The 21,656-nt window shown below is 42.9% G+C and overlaps 1 protein-coding gene across 11 annotated transcripts in view; it reads left to right on the plus strand.

Annotated features, from left to right (window-relative positions):
• The window catches only part of BRSK2 (BR serine/threonine kinase 2), a 322,400-nt gene that overhangs the window by 235,508 nt on the left and 65,236 nt on the right, over positions 1 to 21,656 (plus strand). For all 11 annotated transcript variants that reach the window (XM_075163003.1, XM_075162999.1, XM_075162997.1 and 8 more), the window contains exons 5-8: positions 2,692 to 2,808; positions 13,764 to 13,797; positions 14,690 to 14,758; positions 17,671 to 17,817. In XM_075163003.1, the coding sequence (XP_075019104.1) occupies positions 2,692 to 2,808; positions 13,764 to 13,797; positions 14,690 to 14,758; positions 17,671 to 17,817 (367 nt within the window). The remainder of the gene's footprint in view (positions 1 to 2,691; positions 2,809 to 13,763; positions 13,798 to 14,689; positions 14,759 to 17,670; positions 17,818 to 21,656) is intronic.

A 21,656-nucleotide genomic window follows, 5' to 3' on the forward strand; every position in this document is an offset into this window, starting at 1 on the left:
TCACACACTACTGTCTCATTAGTGTCCAGTTTTCCTAGTTTGCCTTGGGACAGTGGGCTCTTCACTCCATGTCACTGCTGGGGCTGGAGCATGTTCAGTTTTGGCAGATGTTGATGATCTTGCCTTTGTCCAGGACTGCTGTCCTTGATGATGGCATTCAGGGGTTCTTTATGTGGCCATTAACTGGTCATTCACTGCCTCTGGAACGTTTCCTTGTCACTCATCTGCTTTTTTGTCAAGTAGGTATGACTATCTTGATAGTTATTATATGGCTAATAAGTCTTCTGCCTCCAGTTACCTCGAAACTTTGATTTCTATGAGAAAGATTTGATAAAACACCTTTTGCTTTGTCAGGTGAAAATATGCACAAATCTCAATCATGCTGCTCCATTATCTAACGGATTGTTTGCCCATGGTTAACAAGGCCACTTTAACACGCAGGTTCATCATGTTTATACAAGGTTGGAGACGAAATTTTATGTTCTTTAAAAAGTGAGGGGGAAGGAATCTTAGGACTCAGTGATAAGGTAAATGACCAGTACCTGCTTTGAATGTGCACTATTTTGCTGGAAGTCTGCTTTGGAAATATCTGTTACATTCCCCAGGTGTCCTATTACAGTGTGCTCTGGTTTTGCATAGAATTGACCTGCATTATTTAGAAGTTGTCTCTAGCTGATCATTCCAGACTTCTTTTCAGATCAGAGGAGATAATTTCCAAGACATTGTCATGCCTCTCATATTTCTCTGAGAGGGGAGAGACTGTCCTTCTTTACAGTGGTATAGAGGTAGAACTACACTTGGCGTGCATGAGGAGTGCTAGAGGAATGTCTTAAAAAGTGAAGAGGAGATGGCGTGAAGATAAGGCTGCCTTCCATTATGGGTGTCACTGGACTAGACTATCCTAACACTGGTTCTTTTGCTGAGTTCAGTTTCTGGTCAGGGTACCTGGTTTTAGTGAGTCATTGTTGCAAATGACTGTTGTTTGCCTGACACTTGTACGTGCTGTCGGCTGGCCGCTTCCCACAGGTTTGTTCTTCTGATTGGCACCGAAGCTGGCCATTCTGCCTGCAGGGTTTGAGTGCTTGTATTTGGACCTTTTATTAGCCAGACGTTGAAGACTCATTTTGCCTGCTTATGAGTCTCGTGGTTTAACCCCAGCAACAACTCAGCCCCACACAGTGGCTCGCTCACTCCCCCCGGTGGGATGGGGGAAAGAATCGGAAGAGTAAAAGTGAGAAAACTGGTGGGTTGAGATAAAGACAGTTCAATAGGTAAAGCAAAAGCTGCACACAAGCAAAGCAAAACAAGGAATTCATTCCCTACTTCCCACCGGCAGGCAGGAGTTCAGCCATCTCCAGGACAGCAGGGCTCCATCACGCCTAACGGTGACTTGGGAAGACAAACGCCATCACTCCAAACGTCCCCCCCTTCCTCCTTCTTCCCCCAGCTCTATATGCTAAGCATGACGTCATATGGTATGGAATACCCCTTGGGTCAGTTGGGGTCAGCTGTCCCAGCCGTGTCCCCTCTCAGCTTCTTGTGCCCCCCCCCCAGCTTCCTCGCTGGTGGGGTGGGGTGAGGAGCAGAAAAGGCCTTGACTGTGTGTAAGCCCTACTCAGCAGGAGCGAAACATCCCTGTGTTATTAACACTGTTCCCAGCACAAATCCAAAACATAGCCCCATACGAGCTGCTATAAAGAAAATTAACTCTGTCCCAGCCAAAACCAGCACAATAAGCAAAAACAAGAAAAGAACTGCTTCTTCAGTCAGCCTAAAGTGCTGTGCCTCTGTGACTCTTCAGGAGTTGCAAATAAAAAGAAATAAAAGCAAAGTCATCACAAATTTTGTGCAAGATTTTTGTCTTTGGATATAAAATCAAGTAAATGTAATAGTTGTACAAAAGCACTTGAGTACTGCGAAGCAGACATGGGTGCACAGTGGTGTTGACTGTGGGTAATGGAGATCAATAAATTAGTCAGTATATGAAACCTTTGATTTAAAGCAGGAGTTGCCATCCTGAAGATCATGGCTGCCTGGCTCTTCCCATGGTGCCAAATAATAAGAGAATCGAGCTTTGATGGAAGGGAGGGAATCCTCTCTCTTCCTTTCCACTGCTGGCACCCTCAGTTATAAGCAGTGCTGCGTTGATGGGATTTCTCCATCAGAGCTAATTACCCAAAATTATTTCAAAGCCATATGCCTATGTAAATAACTCCTAATAGGGGCTTTTTGCAGTAGCATTTACACCAAAGATGTTTTTTTCTCTAGATATCACTCATTTTGTTTCCTGTTGTTGACAGAATATGTTGATGGTGTTGCCTCCTACCTTAAGGAGCTGGCATATGATGGAGCATATCAGCCCTAAATCCAAGCTGAAATTCTCCTCCTACCTATTTTCCTCAGTCTCTCCCTCAGACTGTGTTGGTATCACTGGAAGTTGAAGATGTTCATTTCCTGTGAGGGCACTGCAGGTTCAAGCCTTGCATTCGTCAGGAGTGGGCATTTGGGATAGGGTCTAGAGTATTGCAAAGATTGGATCTTGGATATATGTGTTCTGCTGCCTGGGACAGGAAAAAAAATGAAATCAATTAAAATATAACAAGTTGGATGCTATGCTGGATAAAGAACAAGTTCTGGAGTGGGAAAGCTGTCGTGGATAATTTAACTCATATTTTGATCCTCTCTTTACAGCCACAGGGACTTAAAACCAGAAAACCTACTGCTCGATGAGAAGAACAACATCCGGATAGCAGACTTCGGGATGGCATCGCTGCAGGTTGGGGACAGCTTGTTAGAAACCAGTTGTGGGTGAGTGTCTCAGAACATACTGCAAAAATCAGTGATAGATTCCAGACATAAAAGTTGTCTATAGTAAAGGTTTCAATAAACACCTGCAAACTTACACCGTGCATTGTTATTTCCCAGCAAGATAATAAATTGATATAATATACATAGTGTATGAGATAGCTAAAAGAAGGTTTTTTCAAGTGCATTACAGTGAAAAGCAGGCCTCACATATGGATATGAAAATCAAGGCTTTCAGGTTTGGGTTCATCTGCATACACTGGTGTGTGTTTGCTTTCACTGGCTGTGTGATTTTTGGGAACTGAAAGCAGTGGTGTGGGGTGTTTTAAGAAGAGGCTTTAAAAATATTAGGGGGTGAAAAAAAATGAATCTAGGAGTTCTGAAATGGAATTTGCATGTCCTGACTAGGCTGCCTGCTTGCAGGTCTTCCTGTTCATGCTCCACACTGCTTCGTTTTGGCTCACGAGCAGGATTGACAGGGAGGCAGCAGGGTCCTTTGCAGTTATAAGCAGGGCATGAATGCAGGTACAAAGGAGACCGCTTGGAGGAGTATTGCAGGGGCAATCTAAAAACATTTCCATGGCAATTCAGTTGCCAGCAAGAGCTTTTTAGGAATTTCCAAGGCAGCCAGCAGTAAGCCCAACAGCTGAGCAAAGCCCGGGTGCCTGGCCGGGGACAGGACGTGCTCTCTGGGGGCAATGCCCCCTCATCACCGTTGCCTCTAGGGGCACCGCTGGACCATTCCCCCCCACCCCCCCATAGCTGTGGCTTGGTGCCGTGTTGACTGTGCAGGGGGCTGCCGCAGTGAGCTGTGGCAAGGGCAGCAGCTGCATCGAGCTGCTGCAGCCTGGCACCACTATGCCGGCTTTTAGCTGTGTCTGGATTTGTTCTAACAGCGAGCTCAGCAACTGGAGTTGCAGACAGTACCAGCAGATTTCCACCTCCTTCCGTATAGACCGTCCTGGCCTTTGGTAGTGTGCATCTGATGACTCCAGCCCAGCCCCGTCCTCAGCTGGTTACCGTCCGTGTTTTTTCAGTCTGTGCTCTCAGCCAAGGCAATTCAGGGTAGACGTGGAACCATAGTGGTTCCCTGTACAGCCCAGCCACTGCCTCTCAGTCTGATCTGTACGGCTCTGCTTTCCAAGTCATGAATAGTGGATTGCAAAGTTATTTGAAGTTCATGATGTGATCGAATGCTGGTTGATGAGTACACTGAGACCCACCCTGTCTGGGGGTTCCTTCCTGTCTGTGTCAAGTCAAGATTTGACCTCTTAACAGCACAGATGAAAAGCAAGGAGCTATGAGTCTGCACATCTGTTGCTTGCAGCTGCTTTCAAACCTCCCCTCTAGATTAGGAAATGAAGTGCTCCCTGCAGCAAAGGAGCCTCTATACAACAAAGCCTCTATACTCTTTAGATAAATTTTTCCCCCTTCCTTCCATGAAAAAAATCAGAGGTGTAAAAACCAACCCAGTCTCACATTGCCCTGCAGGATTTTTCAAACTCCTCAAGAGCCTCTCGGTAGGGTTCCTGTTCTTGTTAGGACCGGGCTCTGTCATCTGAGGTCTAGAGTCTCAAAGGGAGACCTCCTTCCCATAAGCTGTGCTGGTATTCGAACCTCCATGCTTCAAGCAGAGCCAGCCCCCACATTGCGGCCTTAAAACGCGCTAATAAAGAAATCAATGGAACGGAAGAGACGTGCCTGTAATAAACAGAACACAGCAGCAACGCTATGATCTCCTGCCTTGCAGATGCATTTTAAGTGTGGTGCCAATCACTAGGCCTCCGTGTGAGCTATTACACCACTTCATTAATTCTCCTGGCATGGAGCCCAGCATGGATACTGGTGTCTTGTGATCTCTCTGGTTTGGGGGGTGAAGGGAGGAAGGAAGGAAAGAATATATAACAATATGCCACACTGTTCACAAAGAAAGGCAATCCAGTTATGACTCCCTTTCCCTTGGAGCACACACAGTAACCAACCCCAGAGCTTTTCAAGGCAACAGTTTTACCTACCCTGGTAGTTGGTACTTTCAGCCAGCATGAAAAGGAACAAAACAGAGTGAATCATGGCTGAGATACTGAGCTTTAATGAGATGCTCCTCCGTGCACCCAAAAGTTAATTTCCAGAATGGTTTTATCTGTGTTCTGTGCTGTGAACACTGGTAATGAGATGAAACTGTAACATTTCCATTGACAGTCACACAAGGAGTCTCCAGGTATTTCTGTCAGTCAGAGTGGGAGGATCAGATGGGGTTGAGCCGTGTGATGCAGCTAACTTTGTCAGAACAGCAGAGCGGTTAGAGTGCAAAAATTCTTTGCTGTCACTGCTAAGTTTAGTCCAGAGTTTGGGTAGGCTTTAGGTCACCACAGAGCCTTGACGGGCCTCTTGAAGAAAATCACGTAGCCTGAAGTATGCTGTGTGCATACCTCGGAGTCAGTGTTTTCTGGGAGCTACTCCTTAGATCTGCATGGTTTTCTGTAGCACTGATGCCTACCTGGAGAAAACAATGAAACTTCAATCCAGTTGTGTTTGGGTAGGAGAGGGAGGTAAGGATGGACTCACTGTTTCATTGACATAATCTGTCACTGACAGACTGCACATTGGGCCTTGATTGTAATGAATCCCCATTACTGGAAGTGTATATTGTGCAAATCCTGCATGTACACAGCACAGAGGAATAAGCCATAGTTTTCAATGTGTCTTTAGACCCTTGAGGGGAAGAGGAGCTGTGTGTAGGGAATAATTCTGCTTACTGTAGAAATTACACAGCAAGGCAGTCTCATGGAGAGATGGTCCTTGAAATGCCAAAGTAACACAGCGAGTCTCTGCATTCCTCCAGGAGCACGGGAGGTCTGTGAGCAAACAGCAGACAAGGAAGAAAGCAGAAGATGTGGTAGGATGCTGCTTCTATTATTTCAGATCTCATCGGCTCTTCCTCCTCTTTACCCATCCAGGCAGTGGCATGCAGAGACACTCCCCTGTCTCTTTTCACAGCGATTCTTCCCAGCGTGCTGCCTCGCAATGTTTCAGAATGGTAGATATTGTCCAATTCATCCTGAATTGTCACTAGGCAAGAAGAGTGAGTGCCTTATGGTTAAACCTCAGGACTGAGACCCAGGTGATCTGAGTTTGATTTCTGTCTCTGCTGAAGGCGTTCAGGGTGGTCTTGGACAAGATGCATTACCTTTCTCTGCTTCAGTTCTCCATCTTAGCAAGTCACTGCAGTGCCCAAGTTGCTCTGAACATAAATTGCAGTCATTTCGATAGGAGTCTTGGAAAAATAGGAAGGGTTGGGGCATTCCCTGGACCTTGTTCCCTTTTCTTGAACTAAGAGGGCTTATGGCTAAAATGAAGGATTGAAAGAGGATACTCTTGAGATATAGTTCTTGGGAGCTTGTAAAGATCCTTCCTAATTCCCCATTGCTGCTTACAGAAACCTGGGAAAGTAAATTTTTGCCATCTCTTGACTTCTCTCCGTTTCACTCATCACAGCTTCAAAACACTGAGTCCAAGTGGATGGAGACTGCTGCAAGCTGCCAGGTGGCCAAGAACCCACAGCAGTGCTAGTCTCTGTGCTGCCTGCCTCCAAATCTCTCTGTCCCAACCAAGAGCTAGGACAGAGCTGACATGTAAATGTAGCTCGCTCCAGCACCAGACCCGATCTCTGCAGAGGCAGCCGGTATGGAGACTGACACCACTGCGGACAGCCCCACAATTAACTGACTGTGTGCAACAGTTCCCCCATGTTGGTCTCTCCATAGGGAACCCCTGGCCTGATCCAGAAAGCTGTGTGGGAAGAGCGATGCTGATTATGATTTTATTGAGAGTGAGAAGAAAGCCTTGTGCCTGTCGGTGGCATAATGGAGGAAAACAGCAACTTCCATCCCCAGGACAGTCAATTCCTCTGCTCTCAGCTCTCCCTAGCAATTCCTAGCAACACTTTGCAGACCCACAGATTGCCAGGACCTATCAAAAAAAAAGCGCATATTCTCATTAGGACTGATTACTGGCTCTTTTTGAGATCAGGGTATTTATAACAACCAATGCACTGTGTGTTCGTTAGAAACGCTAGCGGAGATCATCTAGTTCTCATTCCCTTACCTCTGCATTTGGTGTATCAGCACACCTGTGATGAGCAGATAATTCAGAAGAGCGATATTCACACACCTCGGTGTCCAAGCACCATTTCTGGTTTTAATGACAAGACGTGATGCCTCACATATTCTTTCCCCTTTATAATAAATGTGTGCGTGTTGTCTAAAACATATGCAAGTGTCCTACATCCAGTTATTGTTAGGGTTGCAAATTTAGGGTCTTAAAATTGGAAATGCCAGAATTAGTACTTTTTACCCCATCTCATCAAGAGATTCCATTCCCAGCACTCCATTCCAGACGGGGCTCTGAGCAACCTGATCTAGTTGAAGATGTCCCTGCCCACGGCAGGGGGTTGGACTAGATGACCTTTAAAGGTCCCTTCCAACCCAAACTATTCTATGATTCCCATCTCCTTCTCTGATTTGCACTCTAGTCTTGCTGACTTCTCCCAGTCATTTCTGCTCCGTATTTGGCCCCAAATCCCAGATCCTTTTCTCTTTTCCACTAGGTTCCAGCTCTAGTTTCCCCTGTCTGGTTGTCCCAGTCAGGTGCTGTCAGTCCTAGATCTATTTCCTGTTGGTTTTGCATTCACTTTATTTTAAAGTTTGGTACCTTGTGATAACCCCAGCCACAGCAGCTCATAGTATCAGATAGAAAAATTGTTCTGTGAAGTGTTACCAGTACAGGTAGAATTTTGATCCTGACGCTCTAGAGAGTTTCTGCTAGTAATTGCAAACTGCAGTTTTCTAGTGGCAGTTTGAGTAACTTTTTCTAGAGAACGCAAACAAATATTCAAGTTTTCCCTTCGCAGTTGAAGATACTAGAAATTTTCTTTTTTTATGGGGAAACACATTTGATTTAGATTAGACTTAGATAGTGGAAATGTTTTGGCCCGTACACAACATGCATGCACACACAAACATGAAACCAGTCTCCAGCAGACGAAAAGCAAGGAAAATTGTTGTTAGGTTGTTAAATTGATGGTAAGTCATAAGCAACTTAAAATGAGGATTATAAAGGGAAATACCAGGCTACCTTACTAATAACCATTAATACCAGCCTAGCCTATAATACATCCCAAGGTGTGTTAAAAGAGCTTTAAGTCTGCAAGATCAAGCACTGAGAATTTAAGATGGGCTATTCTTCAGATTGCCAGTATAACATAACTTAGCCCATGCACATTAGGATATGGCCATTAATTACGAGCTTGTACAGGTTTTTTCCAACAAATCTTTGCCTCATTTGGTGTTTGGATGGTGTGTTTTTTTGAATAAACAGCTATTTAATGTTTGATTTTTCCTCATCATTCATTTTATGGATCCATTCATAATTTCTGCTCACTGCATTCAAGCCTTGCTATGAATGCTAGGTAGGATTTTCATCGTAGTATCTTAGGTTTACAAATATTAATTATACTGTTTTCATATTATGTTTGCCACATTGATCTGGTTATCTCCATTTATATGAGGACACGTGATTCTGCAAAATAAAACTCAAAATTATCAACCAGTTTTGAGTGTGCAGTTTGGATACTCTGGGGCCTAATATCTCAGAATACGCAGTGCTTGGTAACAGTCCTTTACTTGGAGAGCAGAGTGCCTGCCGACTGCAGCTGCGGCTCCACGTGCCTATAAATACTGTAAGTCAAACTTCGGATGTGTCGCACTGTGATTTTGAAAACTGGGCAACCTGCAACTCAGAAGTACCTGTGGACGTCTCCGTTTAAGGCACCTGTTTATCTTCTTTCGCGGAAGGATTCTGTGGCTGGGGCACAGAGAGAGTTTGATTCTCCGGTATGGCAATCAGCTGCCTCTACCACAAGCTTGTCCTTCATGGCACTAAACTTCCCTCATATTGCTACAGACTTTCCAACTTCGGCCACAAGTAAAACAGGCACTGGGGACAGCAACAGATCCACCGCTCCACCCTGACTTACCCGCGGAGTACAGTATAACCTCTTCAAGCTTTACTTTAGCAATTCTTAACTTTTCAATACTTAACTTAGCAATCTTTATGCCCTTTTAATACGGGGGTCTGTTTCACTTTTTAAGTTAAGATCTCTTGAAGGTTCCAAGTCTTAATAATTTGAACTGATATATTAATTAATGAACTGATTTGCAGATTCCCCAAAAATGTCATTGCGCTCAAGGAGTAAACAGCTGTAAGACGGCCGAGGACTAGATGCTGAGTTTTCTCATATAAAGCTAAATGACTGAGTTGAAGTTTTAATGGCAAAATAGCACTCAGCCTTAACTAAGCTACTACCTTAATTACAGCCTTACCTACAGCTACTGCCTTCACTGCAGTCTTAACTACCTGCTGCTACTGGAACCATTTCTTCAGTCTCTCCCTGTCTTACTTTTCTGTGCGATTCGCTTTCTCCACTCAAGATGCTCTAACGTATGTCCTTCTCCTGAAGAATTCCCTTTATCTATTTTGCTACTCCTCTGGCGTTCCCCTTCTCCGCAGCCCTTCGCAGCGTTGGGGGAAAGCACAGGCAGCCTCTTGCACTAGGGGGTAGCTTCTGTCTCTGAAAGCCAGCTTGGAGATGGTGATTAATAGGCGGGGAAGAAGGGAGTCTGGCATCTGAGCAACAGCAAAAACAGCGAGACGTGGGAGGACATGTGCACCTGTACAGCCTCCTGTATCAAGGTAACTTCACACATAAGAAAAACAGAGGGAAGGAGACTTCTTGTTCCTCCCTCTCTGCAGAAACTCGGCCTCCAGCTGTGAGGCCTAAAGAATGGCACTCAAAGAAGCTTTTCTTCTTCCCCAAATACCATCTTAAGGCATGGGACCAAAGGACCCAGGCATGGACACTCATCTTTGATGGGACCTGGGAACCCATCAGGCAGTGTAACACATGATTTGTCACACTGTGGAGTAGGATCATACAGCTTTCCTCTGCTTCTCTGGAAAAGCCGTTACTGTATATTCCCAGATAAACCATACATGGGCAGTCGATTTGTGTGTGCACAGTGCAGGTCTCTCTTACCTACATAATGAGACCTGGAGGTCACAGGCACATCACACCTGCACTGAAGATATGGCCCTGGTTGTCTCAGACCTACTGTAGCTGCGCTGTATCTTGGTGTGCACAGATCAAGAACTACTTTTCTAGTTTCTCAGATGAAATTCAGGATAGATACATCAAGGATATACACATTTCTTTCTGAATGCCTGACTTACCTGTCCAGGGCTGTCCTGGATTTCACCACTGCACTCTGCTTATTTCCTCTGGTTGAAATCCCAGATAAATGCTTTGCTAAGGTCCCCCAAGATGCTTAAGATTACTGTGTCCTAGAGTCATAGCTGTGAATGACCATTCAGAGAGCCCTTCTGCCCCAAGCAGACTAGCCTGGGAAAATCCACATCGCCCTTGAAATAAACACTGCCAACATCGGTGCTTTTTTTGCAGCAGTACCCGCAGGCAGCAACTGCTTCTTGATCTTGCTGAGCGATACACTTATTTGTTATCAAGGGCAGATTGTGGCTTTTGCTGCGCAGAGATGTAGCTGAACGATGAGGAGATGGCCTAGGGGAAGAGACAGGGAATGTTGCTCTTGACACACGTATATTGAATAATTAGCGATAAGAGCCAAAGAAATATTCATGACTCTGTAGAAAGATAAATAGATTTTTGATTAAATTTGAGTTTTCTCTTTTAAAGCAGTTGAAGTTGCTCTGTGATTGGCAGCATGGAAATGAGTTTTCTATGGATTCTGGCAGGCTGGAGGATTCCTTTTAGAGCTGTTAGTCAAGATAATGCTGCAGATATCTAGCTAGTGTGTGCTGGCAAGAATTCAGAATGGCTATGCCAGAAACCTGTGCTCCCTGGGCAGTTGCAGTGCAGCTGTTGAATGATCGAATCAATCCAACTTATTCAAAGGATTTATTATAGCATTTTCTCCACCCATTCTCCTAGATTTTGGCAGAATTTCAGTGGTGCCTTGTAAGACACCTAGCAGATTCCACTGCACTCCAGCTGACCTCAGGAAGGTAAATGCTTTAAGTGCATTTGCTAGTGGGACAATAAATAGATACGTACCTATCTTGGGTTCTTCGCAACACTTACATTCTTCTTTTCAAGGATGTTAGCACAGGAAGCTGTCAAGGTGGTTGCATTGCTCAGCATCCACAATTAAGAGTTCTGAAATCTTTGTTGGAGTCATCGTATACAAATAAAAACTCAGAAGCACTCTGCAAATTAAGATCCTGATTCTTCCAGTGCACCTCAGGTGGCATGGGCACCCAAAAAGTAGTGTGCTGAAGGATGATGCTGAACTGTATAGGATACCATGCAGGATTTGAGAGGTCTGGCTTAAGTTTCTAGCTCAGCCATAGATACCACCTGTAGCAGCCATTTAATGTACTGTGTGTCTTCGTGACTCCCCTTCTGTAGGAAAGGCAATGGTAGCATCGTACCTGACAGAAGCTAAAATGCATGCAGAAACTCAGACACCCTGAGTGACAGGAGCTCAAGTTACCTAGATTGTGTCCTCACTCCTTTGTTACCCCCCGATATGTTTTCCAATAAACCTAATGTGACTCAGTTACATAGAACATGTTAGAACTGGCCTTTCTATTCTGAGATGACTAAACTGAGTGAATGGCCGTGATCTGATGTAATTCCTATACGCTTTTTGCTACTATGTTTTTTGTCCAAATTATAGTTGCATTACTACCTTCCCTACGCTTCCCATACTGCCCTCTTTCGCTGTTCTGTCTGAGCCGTCTAGCACTGGTGACAGCTGGCTGTGCTTGCCTGGTGCTGGGTTGCAGTCCCAGTTCTGGTGCTGCTCCTTAATTCTGATTTGTGCCTACCTTAAGGATGGCCTGTACGCTACACACTGGTTTTATAATATGAAAAAGAGACAACATCACTAGTCAAGCATTTTCACAAGAATAATTTAACTTGTCTTCAAAAAGCTTGTAAAATCATGCATTAGTCCAGTGACATGACTGTTTAGTGGTTAAGGCTTTGGGGTACTAAAAAGACCAGGTGTAGAGTAGCTGTTGGATTGCTATAAAGAAGCAAATTCACAGGGAACAATATACGTTGGAGGATTGGGAACACATACATAACATTAAGCAATTCAGTGTCTCGCTCTGGCCTCACTTTCTCTCCCGCAGTGGCCAGTGCAAGTCCCCCAAATCAGCCCCTGCTTAGTCAAGAAGCAACAATTTTATTAACATTACTGACTGCTTTAGCTTTATTTCATTATTGTTGCCATCACGCTCTTTTGTTACTATAGAACTTTTGCCCTAGAAGGTTAAAGCCTCGTACAAATCCCAGTGAATTCAGTCACACAAACTTCTGTGATGGTGGCATTGCCCTTGTTTTAGTCAGAAGAGTAGACTCGCAGTGAGGTCCTGGTCACCTTTTTCACACTGTGGCCAGCTGCAGCTGTTAAAAACGTTAAGTAAGCTTGTCCATGTCTATATGGCTGCCAGGGACAGAGCTGCCAGGAGAGCCCAGGTAGTCTGTCCTACCCACTAGGCACAAATCCATTCTTTTTGGACTCCCAAGGGCCAACTCCGGCCACCTCTCTGAGGGAAGGCTCTGGTTTGCATGATCTGTTTTGACTCTCGAATCGAGGTTTTTAAAATCCAGTCTAAATTTAGACACTTGGGACCACTACTGGGCAGATAGACATGTTTAGAATACCTGTGATAACCTTTTAAATGGAGGGGTAGGGGGGATTAATATTGTACTAAACTTCTAAATTCCACCTCTCCTAAAATTTGTGAGGGACCAAATGCATTTCTCTCTCCTCGCTTAAGCTTTGCTGTCAAGGTAGCTGCAGTCCCAAGTGTACCCTGAGTTTATTATCATGGTCTGCCAAAAGCTGTGATACCAAATCAGGGCGTTCCATGCCCACGGGAGGATATTTTGCCATAAGATAAGTGTAGTGTGTATAGAAATTCAATTAATGGGCTGTCTCACTGGGCATTAATATAGCATCCTAGCACAAAGCTAACCTCACTGTGCTTCTGTTTTGCTCATTACTTTGTGAGACAGGTATTGCCCAGCCATGATTGCGTTTGTCACAAGAAACAAATGCACAAATGAAGACAGGCTCAGGGACTGCTGGGAGGTGTCAGTATAAACAATAGCATGATTTGCACACAGGTCTCAGACAGTTTGCATCCCTTTTACTTGTCAAGTTACTTTAATGAAGGCTATAAAATAAATAGCTGTGGCTATAATCTTTAGGAATTAAAATTATTACCTGGCAAGTTGAAGTAATTAACTATTCTCAGCCAGGAATCAAACCAGAGATATATGGGTAGAACGATGCGAAAAGAATATATTAACTCACTAGGTAATAGTACTACTGTCCATCCTTTTTAGTTTTTTAGAAGAAAAAAAAATTGCATGTTGAAATCATGTATCGGCAGCTTTTATGACCGCTGGAGTAATTGAGAGCAATCTAAGCAGAAGAGATGCAAGACATGGTTTAGGAATGCATGTCTTTGGCCTGAAAATATTGTTCTGTCTTTTTTCTTATAAAAGGCTACCCAGCGTGGGCCTTCCTTCTAATTAGATACAAGACCAAGGTAAAGGGTGGGATTAGAGGGCTGGAATTCTATAGAGTCACAGAATATGCCTGGTCTTCTCCCTCACTTTCAAGAAATTCATAGTAGGGCCACAGAATTTTGAATTATGCTAGTTCTTGACCATTTTCTGAGTTTCTTAGAAATGTGTTCTCACCGAGGTAAGGAAAAAAGTGCTGGTTTTGCACACTTGCATTCTGTATGAGCGAGCCAATCATGATTCTGCTAAACAAAATGGAAATGCACTTAATCCATAAATACCAGGCTGTTACATGCTCATTTGACTGTATTTTGTGTTTCAGATCACCACATTATGCTTGCCCTGAAGTCATCCGGGTAAGTTGGTTAACATTAGTGTGTATAAATGTGTTTTTTAAAGTGTCACTCATCACAAGTGTGCAGATAGACCCTCTGTACAGGAAATCTGTCCAAGGCAGACAGCATTGGAAAGGACGCAAGGAACGTGACTACAGTTTTGTTTGTTTGCTCAGCCCGGAATCAAGCCACACTGACTGTATGGGGGAAATGATCGTGTGTTATTCTCACAGTACCCTTCAGGCCATGCGGTCAGACAGAAGTACAGTAGCCTTGTTTAACTTGATCTTTCCACCCCGGGGATGCAGTCCCCTACGCTTTCCTGTCTCTGATGTCGCTGTCATTTTGGGGTTGGCTGTCAGTGGTGGTATCTTGAAAGATGGTGGAAAGGAACTATCCTTTCCCTCTACTCTCCCTTTGTCCTCTGAAAATAAGTATCCCAGATTACAGTGGCCAAGATTCCCCTCTTTTAAAGCATACCTTTAATGTAAAGCCAAGCAGGAAGCGTACAGAAGAGACTGTCCAGACAATACTATGAGTTCACAAATAATGTGACTGGTGACAAGCTCCCTGAAGAACCGAGGAAGAGAAAAACACCTTCCTGATGTCCTTAATGCACCTCTGACACTGTTTAAGTGCCAGGTCTGATCATTTGTGAGTTGTCGACCATTCCTGCCCCACTCCCCACTTCTGAGCCTGTTCTCGCAGATCCCAGATAAGACTGTAAACCGATGTGCGTAAAAATTCAGTTAATGGGCTCTGTCATGGCCTCCTAGTTGGGAAGGCCACTTTGGGAAGCAGGTGGCTGAATTGAAGTGTGGGGTTTCCCATTCTCCCCTCTCTTGCTCTTCAAGGATAATTAATTCATTTACTGGTGAGCAGTGTTTTGAACCTCTGTGTCATTGCTGTGCAGGGAGAAAAATATGATGGAAGGAAAGCAGACGTCTGGAGCTGCGGAGTCATTTTATTTGCGTTGCTAGTGGTGAGTCATCTTCCTTGCGCTATCCTTTAAAAAGAAAAGAAAAATCAAAAAATGCTGCTGTATTTAATGGCGATTCTATTGACATCATGTACAGATGGGTTTTTTTAGTTCTCCTATTTTTGTATCTCTCAGTTGCATCCTTTCCTCTTGTTTCTACATCAGTCCCAAAGGAAAAGCATGAGGAATGTTTCACTGCTGCTTTGAAATGCTGGTGCCCTGCACAGGAGAGCATAGACAAGCGTCAAAAACTTGTCTCCATAAATGCTCTTTGCTGTGTTGTGGTATTGCAGCACATTTTTTGATGGGAAAGGATGTGCAGGGTTACAGCTCCAGGATACAGAGAGTGTCAAATATGTTGTCCTTCACAGGATCAAAATATGGCTGGGTTTGGGAGGTGTTTGTTTTTTCTGCTGTACGTATATGTGTGTTTCAGTAGGTATATGCATACATTAACTGCGGTGTTTTATCAAGAGAAGATTTGAATGCAACAATTTTGTTTCATGCAAGTATTGAGCTACATTTTAATTTGGTACACTTGGGAATATAAAACTGAGCCAGTAGTACAAAGTTTAAATTAGTTTCCATCTGGCTCAGTAATACTTTCTTTAGTATTCAAAATGTGGTATCTTGTAACTTATCCTTCTTTCAATCAAAGTTTCAATTCTCTGTGGAATTTATTCTGATTTGCAGAGGTAATGTAATACTCCTAAACACACAATTGGATGTCCAGCTGAAGGCAGACGGGCTTGGCATTTGTTATTAATTTCCATAGTATAATGTAGGAAAATACAGTTTATGTTCATATAAGCATATACTGTGTGCAGATTGAATACTGTATATGAGAATAGATTTAATGTGTGTTAAGTTTTTTATATCTATAATAGTTCAGATGATCACCTACAATTATAAAAATAAGAAGCCTGAAGTCAAATTTTTATGTCCATGTACATTTATTAGTAAACCTAATTACTTCACTTAAATGTTTTATTTTGACAAAAGCACTTGCACAATGTACAATCAGAGTTAGATTCTGCACATTATTTTTGTTTAAAATATTGAAAATTATAAAGGATTTTTGTTTCAAAAAATATCCTGATAATTTTTTAATGGCCAGAATCAAAATACCTTGAAGTAATCTCAGTATGATGCTTTAATTCACCTTAACCGATCTTACTTTTTTTTCCTTTTTAGTCATTACAATTCACTGACATTTTTGAAGTTTCAGATTTTTTATCTTGATGTTGCAAGGGAAGAACTTTAAGTATCTCACTAGATAGCACCTGGTCATCTATTGCTGCTGAGCAGCTATTTTCATGGCTGATAAAATAGAACTGTATAATGAGCTCTTAATACAACTTCTTGAATTTGTAAGAATAGAAGAGAGAATGTGTCAAGATGGTCAGGATTTGTAGGAGCGTGCTTTTCATTTTCAGGGGGATTCTCTGTCAAGATTTGGTGTATCTCTGTTGCTGCATCTTTATCTGTTCTTACATATCTACATGAGCTGCAAAACGGTTGAAATAAGTCTATTATTGACGAAGAGTGCAGAGCTCTCCAGTTAATTATGTCAGGACAAACCCTACAAAAAGTCTCAAGCTGTAATAGCAGGTGGTAGTAATAAAAGAGCTGTAGTTGTTACCTTCAGGAAATGCCACAAAGCAGCCTTGCTGACTTCATCCTGGCTTAAATTGCGTTAGCCAAAGTACTGAGCTATCAGAATTGATTTTCCTTTAAGTCTGGAACGGTTAGGAAAAGTGTAGGTAACTCAGGAGATTGGTTGCAGAAGACGGGGAGGCTCTTCAAGGAACAAGCAACAGTAAATAGTGCCGGGTAGCGGGGGCCATCGGGTGGGCTTTCCGAGGCTTCTGTACATGGAGCTGTTGGTCTCCGCAAACCAGAGACACAGGATTGCTTATACAGATGCACTTCTCTGTAGTAAGAGCAGTGCCAGAATTGACAACTTAAAGCTTCATTATCACAGCAGCTGACAGCTTGCAGCTTCCCACAAACCGTCCTGGAAATCAAGGAAGCTCGGCACCTACTAGAATTAGGCAGTGAAAGAAGGAAGTGAGAATATCTAGGAAGGTGCAGACTTGCTATAAAAGGGTAGCAGCTGCAGTCGGTGGAGTTATCCTGAAGATTTCAACTTCTTTTCTTCCTTTTTGTCCTTGCAGCGAGCATAGGTCTTTTGCTGCTTTTTGTGGCAAGCTGATGATCTATTCAAATTGTAATTTCAGCTAAAAAAAACTCAAGCCATTCATGTAAGCGAGCTACAGTAGGGAAGCAATAGGAACTGATGACCTGACCGCAGCATGGGAACGGGATGGAGTATATTAAACAGGTGGAACGTCTGCTGCTTCCAGAGGCTAACGTTGGCTAGGGTTTCTTTCAGCTGTGTCATTTCACTGCTCTGTCGGAAGGAGGATGTTCTTTACTGAAAGTCTCTCAAATGCTGTTCACCTCCTTTTCAATGTCTGCAATAAATGTGTCTCAGGAAGATTAAAAATAAGGAGACGATAAACATTGCTGCTGTGAAAGTATGCCCAGGAGGAATACCAGCAGATCAAAAGCTTGAGCTGAATTTAAGTGAATCCATGCATCTTTGGTGAATTTGCCTGGAAAGGCAATTTCATATTTTGTATTGTGTTTTATACTGGTAGTCATTTTCTAATTAAAGGTCTAATAAAAAACTATGTCCTCAGTTTTGTTTCCTATGTTGGAGAAAATACAGCAGCACTAAGAAATTACTTATTTTCAATGGATAAGAAGGTTTTTTCACTTACAATAATTCATTATGAGCTGACTTCCTTTTTCCATTCTCTCACCATGTTTATCCTGGCTTTTCTCCTTTTGCCCTCTCCAATTCCCTTTCGCTTGTCTCTCCCATCCACCACTCTGCCCCATCCCTGCAGGGTGCCCTGCCTTTCGATGACGACAACTTGCGGCAACTGTTGGAGAAGGTGAAACGTGGAGTGTTCCACATGCCACATTTTATCCCCCCGGACTGTCAGAACCTTTTGCGGGGGATGATTGAAGTGGATGCCTCGAAACGTCTCACGGTAAGAAGGCATTTGCTGCGAGTCATGTGGGCAAGGCTTCATTTGTCACCTTGTTGCAGTTACGGTTGAATAACTAAAGCAACCTGTTGATTTACTGACACTGCTGTGTGTTTCCTCCTCAGCAAAGAATGAGTGGAGTTGGTGGAGTCTTTGGGAAGAAGTTAGTTACCTTCTCTTTTGAATCACGAGGGCAGATTACCTCTGTGTCTCTTCTCTAGCCTCATAATTCTCCTTCATATGTAACAGTGGGCATTTAGAAGAAACCCCTCATAACGTCATCACGGTGCTACTGACCCATTAGCACATTTTGGAGTCCACCTGAGTTGTCTGGCTCTCCTGGCTTGTACGGCAGTTTGTCAGGGACATGCTATAACTGTCTGAAGGTCAAAACTGTTAGGACTGTTATTTGAAGTTTTGCTATTAAAGAGAGTATGCTTTTCTTACATTTCTGACGAAAGTGATCGCTTCTCACTTCATGCCACGCAACCTGCGTTGTATTCTACCCTGCGTGTGCTCTGCATTATCCTCCAGCAGCCTTCAGAGCAAGTGTCTTCTAGTCTGCTCTTTCACCTCGTGCCCTGTGGTCCTGAGCACGATTAGGCCCACGGTGTTGAGCTCCTGGCATTCAGCACTGAGTCTTTGCATCTAGGATACATCCCATCACTACAACAGAGACCCTGCAAGGGTGAGCACCTTGTAGTGATTGTATCCTTCATTAACACTGTGTTAATGTTTTGGGGAATTAAAAAAAATTAGCAATTAAAATCATTTTGGAAAGCAAGATTGCCTGCTTGTCAGTGGAGGCTTCTGCCTCTATGGGTACATTGCCCTTGTAAATCCTATTGTCAGGCTCTGGTGATGATTTTATACAGATTTACTAAGCTCACAGATTCTGAGTGGGAGTATGTATAAAGAAATGTAAATTTGAAACTCCTCCTGGTTCTTCAGTCTGCTAAAATATTTATAAATAAACTCTCAGATCAGTGCTTGGCCTCTCTGCTGAGATTGCTAACAGCAGCATCAGTCTGCACCAGCTGTGACGGTGCTTTTGGGATGCAGACACCTGTCTGCTAAGTGAACTGAAACTCCCTTCACAACTCTCTTTACAGTATTACCTGACAGCTGCAGCTGGGTTTTTCTTTCATTCATTACAAAACCAGGTCATGCTCTATTTGGTGATGGAGGTGAAAAGTTCTTCATGCTGTTACTAGTATCCCTACTTCTGCAATCCCAGTAGCCATCACATTTGCAGTACATAAGTAGCACTGATTGGAAAAAAAAGAAGAAAAATATTAGGCACTTTAAAAGGCCTTTTTTAAACAGATTTTTAAAGAAAGAAAGAATATTTTTCCAAGTATTTTCATGGAAAGAACACTGCAGAGGTTAGGGCTGTACCCTGAGACATGAGACAGCTGTTCTTCATGACCAAGAAGATCCCCAAGTCCCTCTCTAGCTAAGTTTCTTTTCCATAATGTAAACATAACAGTTTTTCTTTTGTTTTTTTTTCTCTCAAAGATCTTGGTGCGGGTGGTTTGAGTATGCCAGACGTTAGATCTTCTTCAAATTGTTCTGACTGATTTTTGCCATAGAGCATAGTCCCTAAATGTTTTGAATCATGCAATACAGCAGAGAATGTACACGCATAACAGAGAAAACTGTTAAGGTAAATCAAAGTCTCAGAGTGACATCTCCCCGCCTCCCCCTGCCTTTTCTTGATCAAAATGAAGCTCTTATTTCCTTAGGGAGGAAAAAAAAAACAGATTGGGTAGTTATTGACAAGCACTAACCAGTGAATTGTGAATAAGAATTTAAATAAAACGTATTCAAGAGCTGAGAGCTTGGAGGAAAAAAGGATAGCTCTTTGTTATTAGCTGCAATCTTATTTTCATTATTTTAGGGTCTCTCGGTTTGCTGTCCCTGCTGCTGTCACACTTCCCTTTCTTTGCTGTTAGCGTGCCGGTTGCTTCGATTGCCAGGCAGAAGGGAGCTCTTTGTTTACCGCCCAGGAGCTGGGAATATATAGTTCATTCTGAGGAGAGATCTGAATTCTATTTTAGCTGTATCCTGTGAAAAAGGGTATAAATATGGGTTTCTTTGGAAGCCTCTATTCCTAGAAAATATCTCACTTGAATCAATCTGATATTTATACAAAGATCTGAGAGAAATTGTGGCTTGGGTACAATAAGTACAGAGGGAGCTGTTACCATTACTGATCATTTGCTCAATATCTCACTGGTGAATTCAGCAGAAAAATATAGTGAAATGTAAGGTCACTAGAATTTTTTTCTTTCATTTTCCTTTCTCCTCTCTGCTTTGTTCCTTTTTTTGATTTGTATCTCTTTTCCTTTTCATCCAACTGCATTTCCCACCCTGCAGTAATTGCCATTTCACAGCACACCCACCCCAGTCCATCTGTTAAAATGATCAACAAAAACAGAACTAGCGTTCACGTTTAACTGTCATCATTCGGCCTCACTGTTAGAGCTTGAGAGGACTAACGGAGAGGAGGGTACTCAGAACTATTGTTGCTGGCCCTTTCCTGCCTTAAGAAATAGGCATTACCTTTCTTTGTATACGATTCATTTATGGAAAGAAGACTTATTATGTTTTAGTGGAATATTGTTCACGCTCACCATATATTACGTAGCCTCAAGTGTGGTTAGTGGGACATCCTTGACCATTCTCCTTTACTGGGCCTGTTTTACTAAACATGCTTCAAAATAAAAGAATCCGTGTCTTTCTTTCAGTAGACTGCAAAAGTTGATCCTAGCTGCGGGTCATGATATTTCTGACCACCCATGTCAGGAAAGATGAAATCAAACAAAGAACGAGTGCTAAGGTGGTCAGCATTTGAATAGCACAGCCTAAAAGAGCTCCACTTAGTCTACACAGATGATGTCTGAGAAAGGTTGTACTGGTTGTCTGCATATTCATTAGAGGTAATTACCAGGGAGGGAAGGATTATTTAAATTAAAGGAAGATACTGGCACAAAAACAAATGTATGTCAAATGGCCTTACATGAAAGTAGGCTAGAAATTAGAAGCAGCATTTTAGCCATATTAGTGGGGTTCTGGGACAGCTTTCTAGTAGGAGTAGTGTCAGGAGGGAAAAGTGAACTGGTTTTAAGCTTGAGAAGGTTTATGGAAGAGAATGAGGGCTCTCGGTGCCTGCAGTACTGCAGGATGAGGTTTCTTTTAGTTATGTGCCCTTTGGAAAGTGGATGTTTTTTTCCTTGGAGGTTTCAAATGATTCAGCATCTCTACAGCGGAGAATTTCAGCTCCTGTAGTGGAATCCATTTGCATTCTCAGCTGATATTTTCTTCTACAGAAACGCAAAGGCAAAGGGGGGAGAGTAAGGAGCTTTTGATCCACTTTCCTTGTGAAGTTGGATGAGCATTATCGAAACTTCGTCTGTAGAGCAAGGTGGATCAGAGCAGATACTGCAGAATAAGCTATTCTGATAAAGCTGTTATTGTTTCAGTGTTTTGTTTTGTTCCGGAGTAGAATGACTTGTCTTCCATGTTGGGTATCCGCATAGTCTGAGATACCTGTCCCTGAATATTATCCAACTTAAATTACACACATTTTCAGAATCTCCTCTCTGCTTTCTGTTTGATTTTGTTTTTTCTTGGGTCTAATATATGCTAATGATGGACCACAGCAGCTAAAGAATGTTAAAAAAATGAACAAGGGAAAACACTCCCTGATTCCTTCTTCTTTTTTCTAGAAGGTCTTATGGTAAGGTGCCTATCACATCATTTAAATTATCTCACTTCACCACCTGTAGAACGGAGGTAATTGTCCAGTTGATGTATTTAGGCTGTAAGCTTTTGGCTGC

Source organism: Calonectris borealis, chromosome 14 (assembly GCF_964195595.1).
Source record: "Calonectris borealis chromosome 14, bCalBor7.hap1.2, whole genome shotgun sequence".
Taxonomy (NCBI): Eukaryota; Metazoa; Chordata; class Aves; order Procellariiformes; family Procellariidae; genus Calonectris; species Calonectris borealis.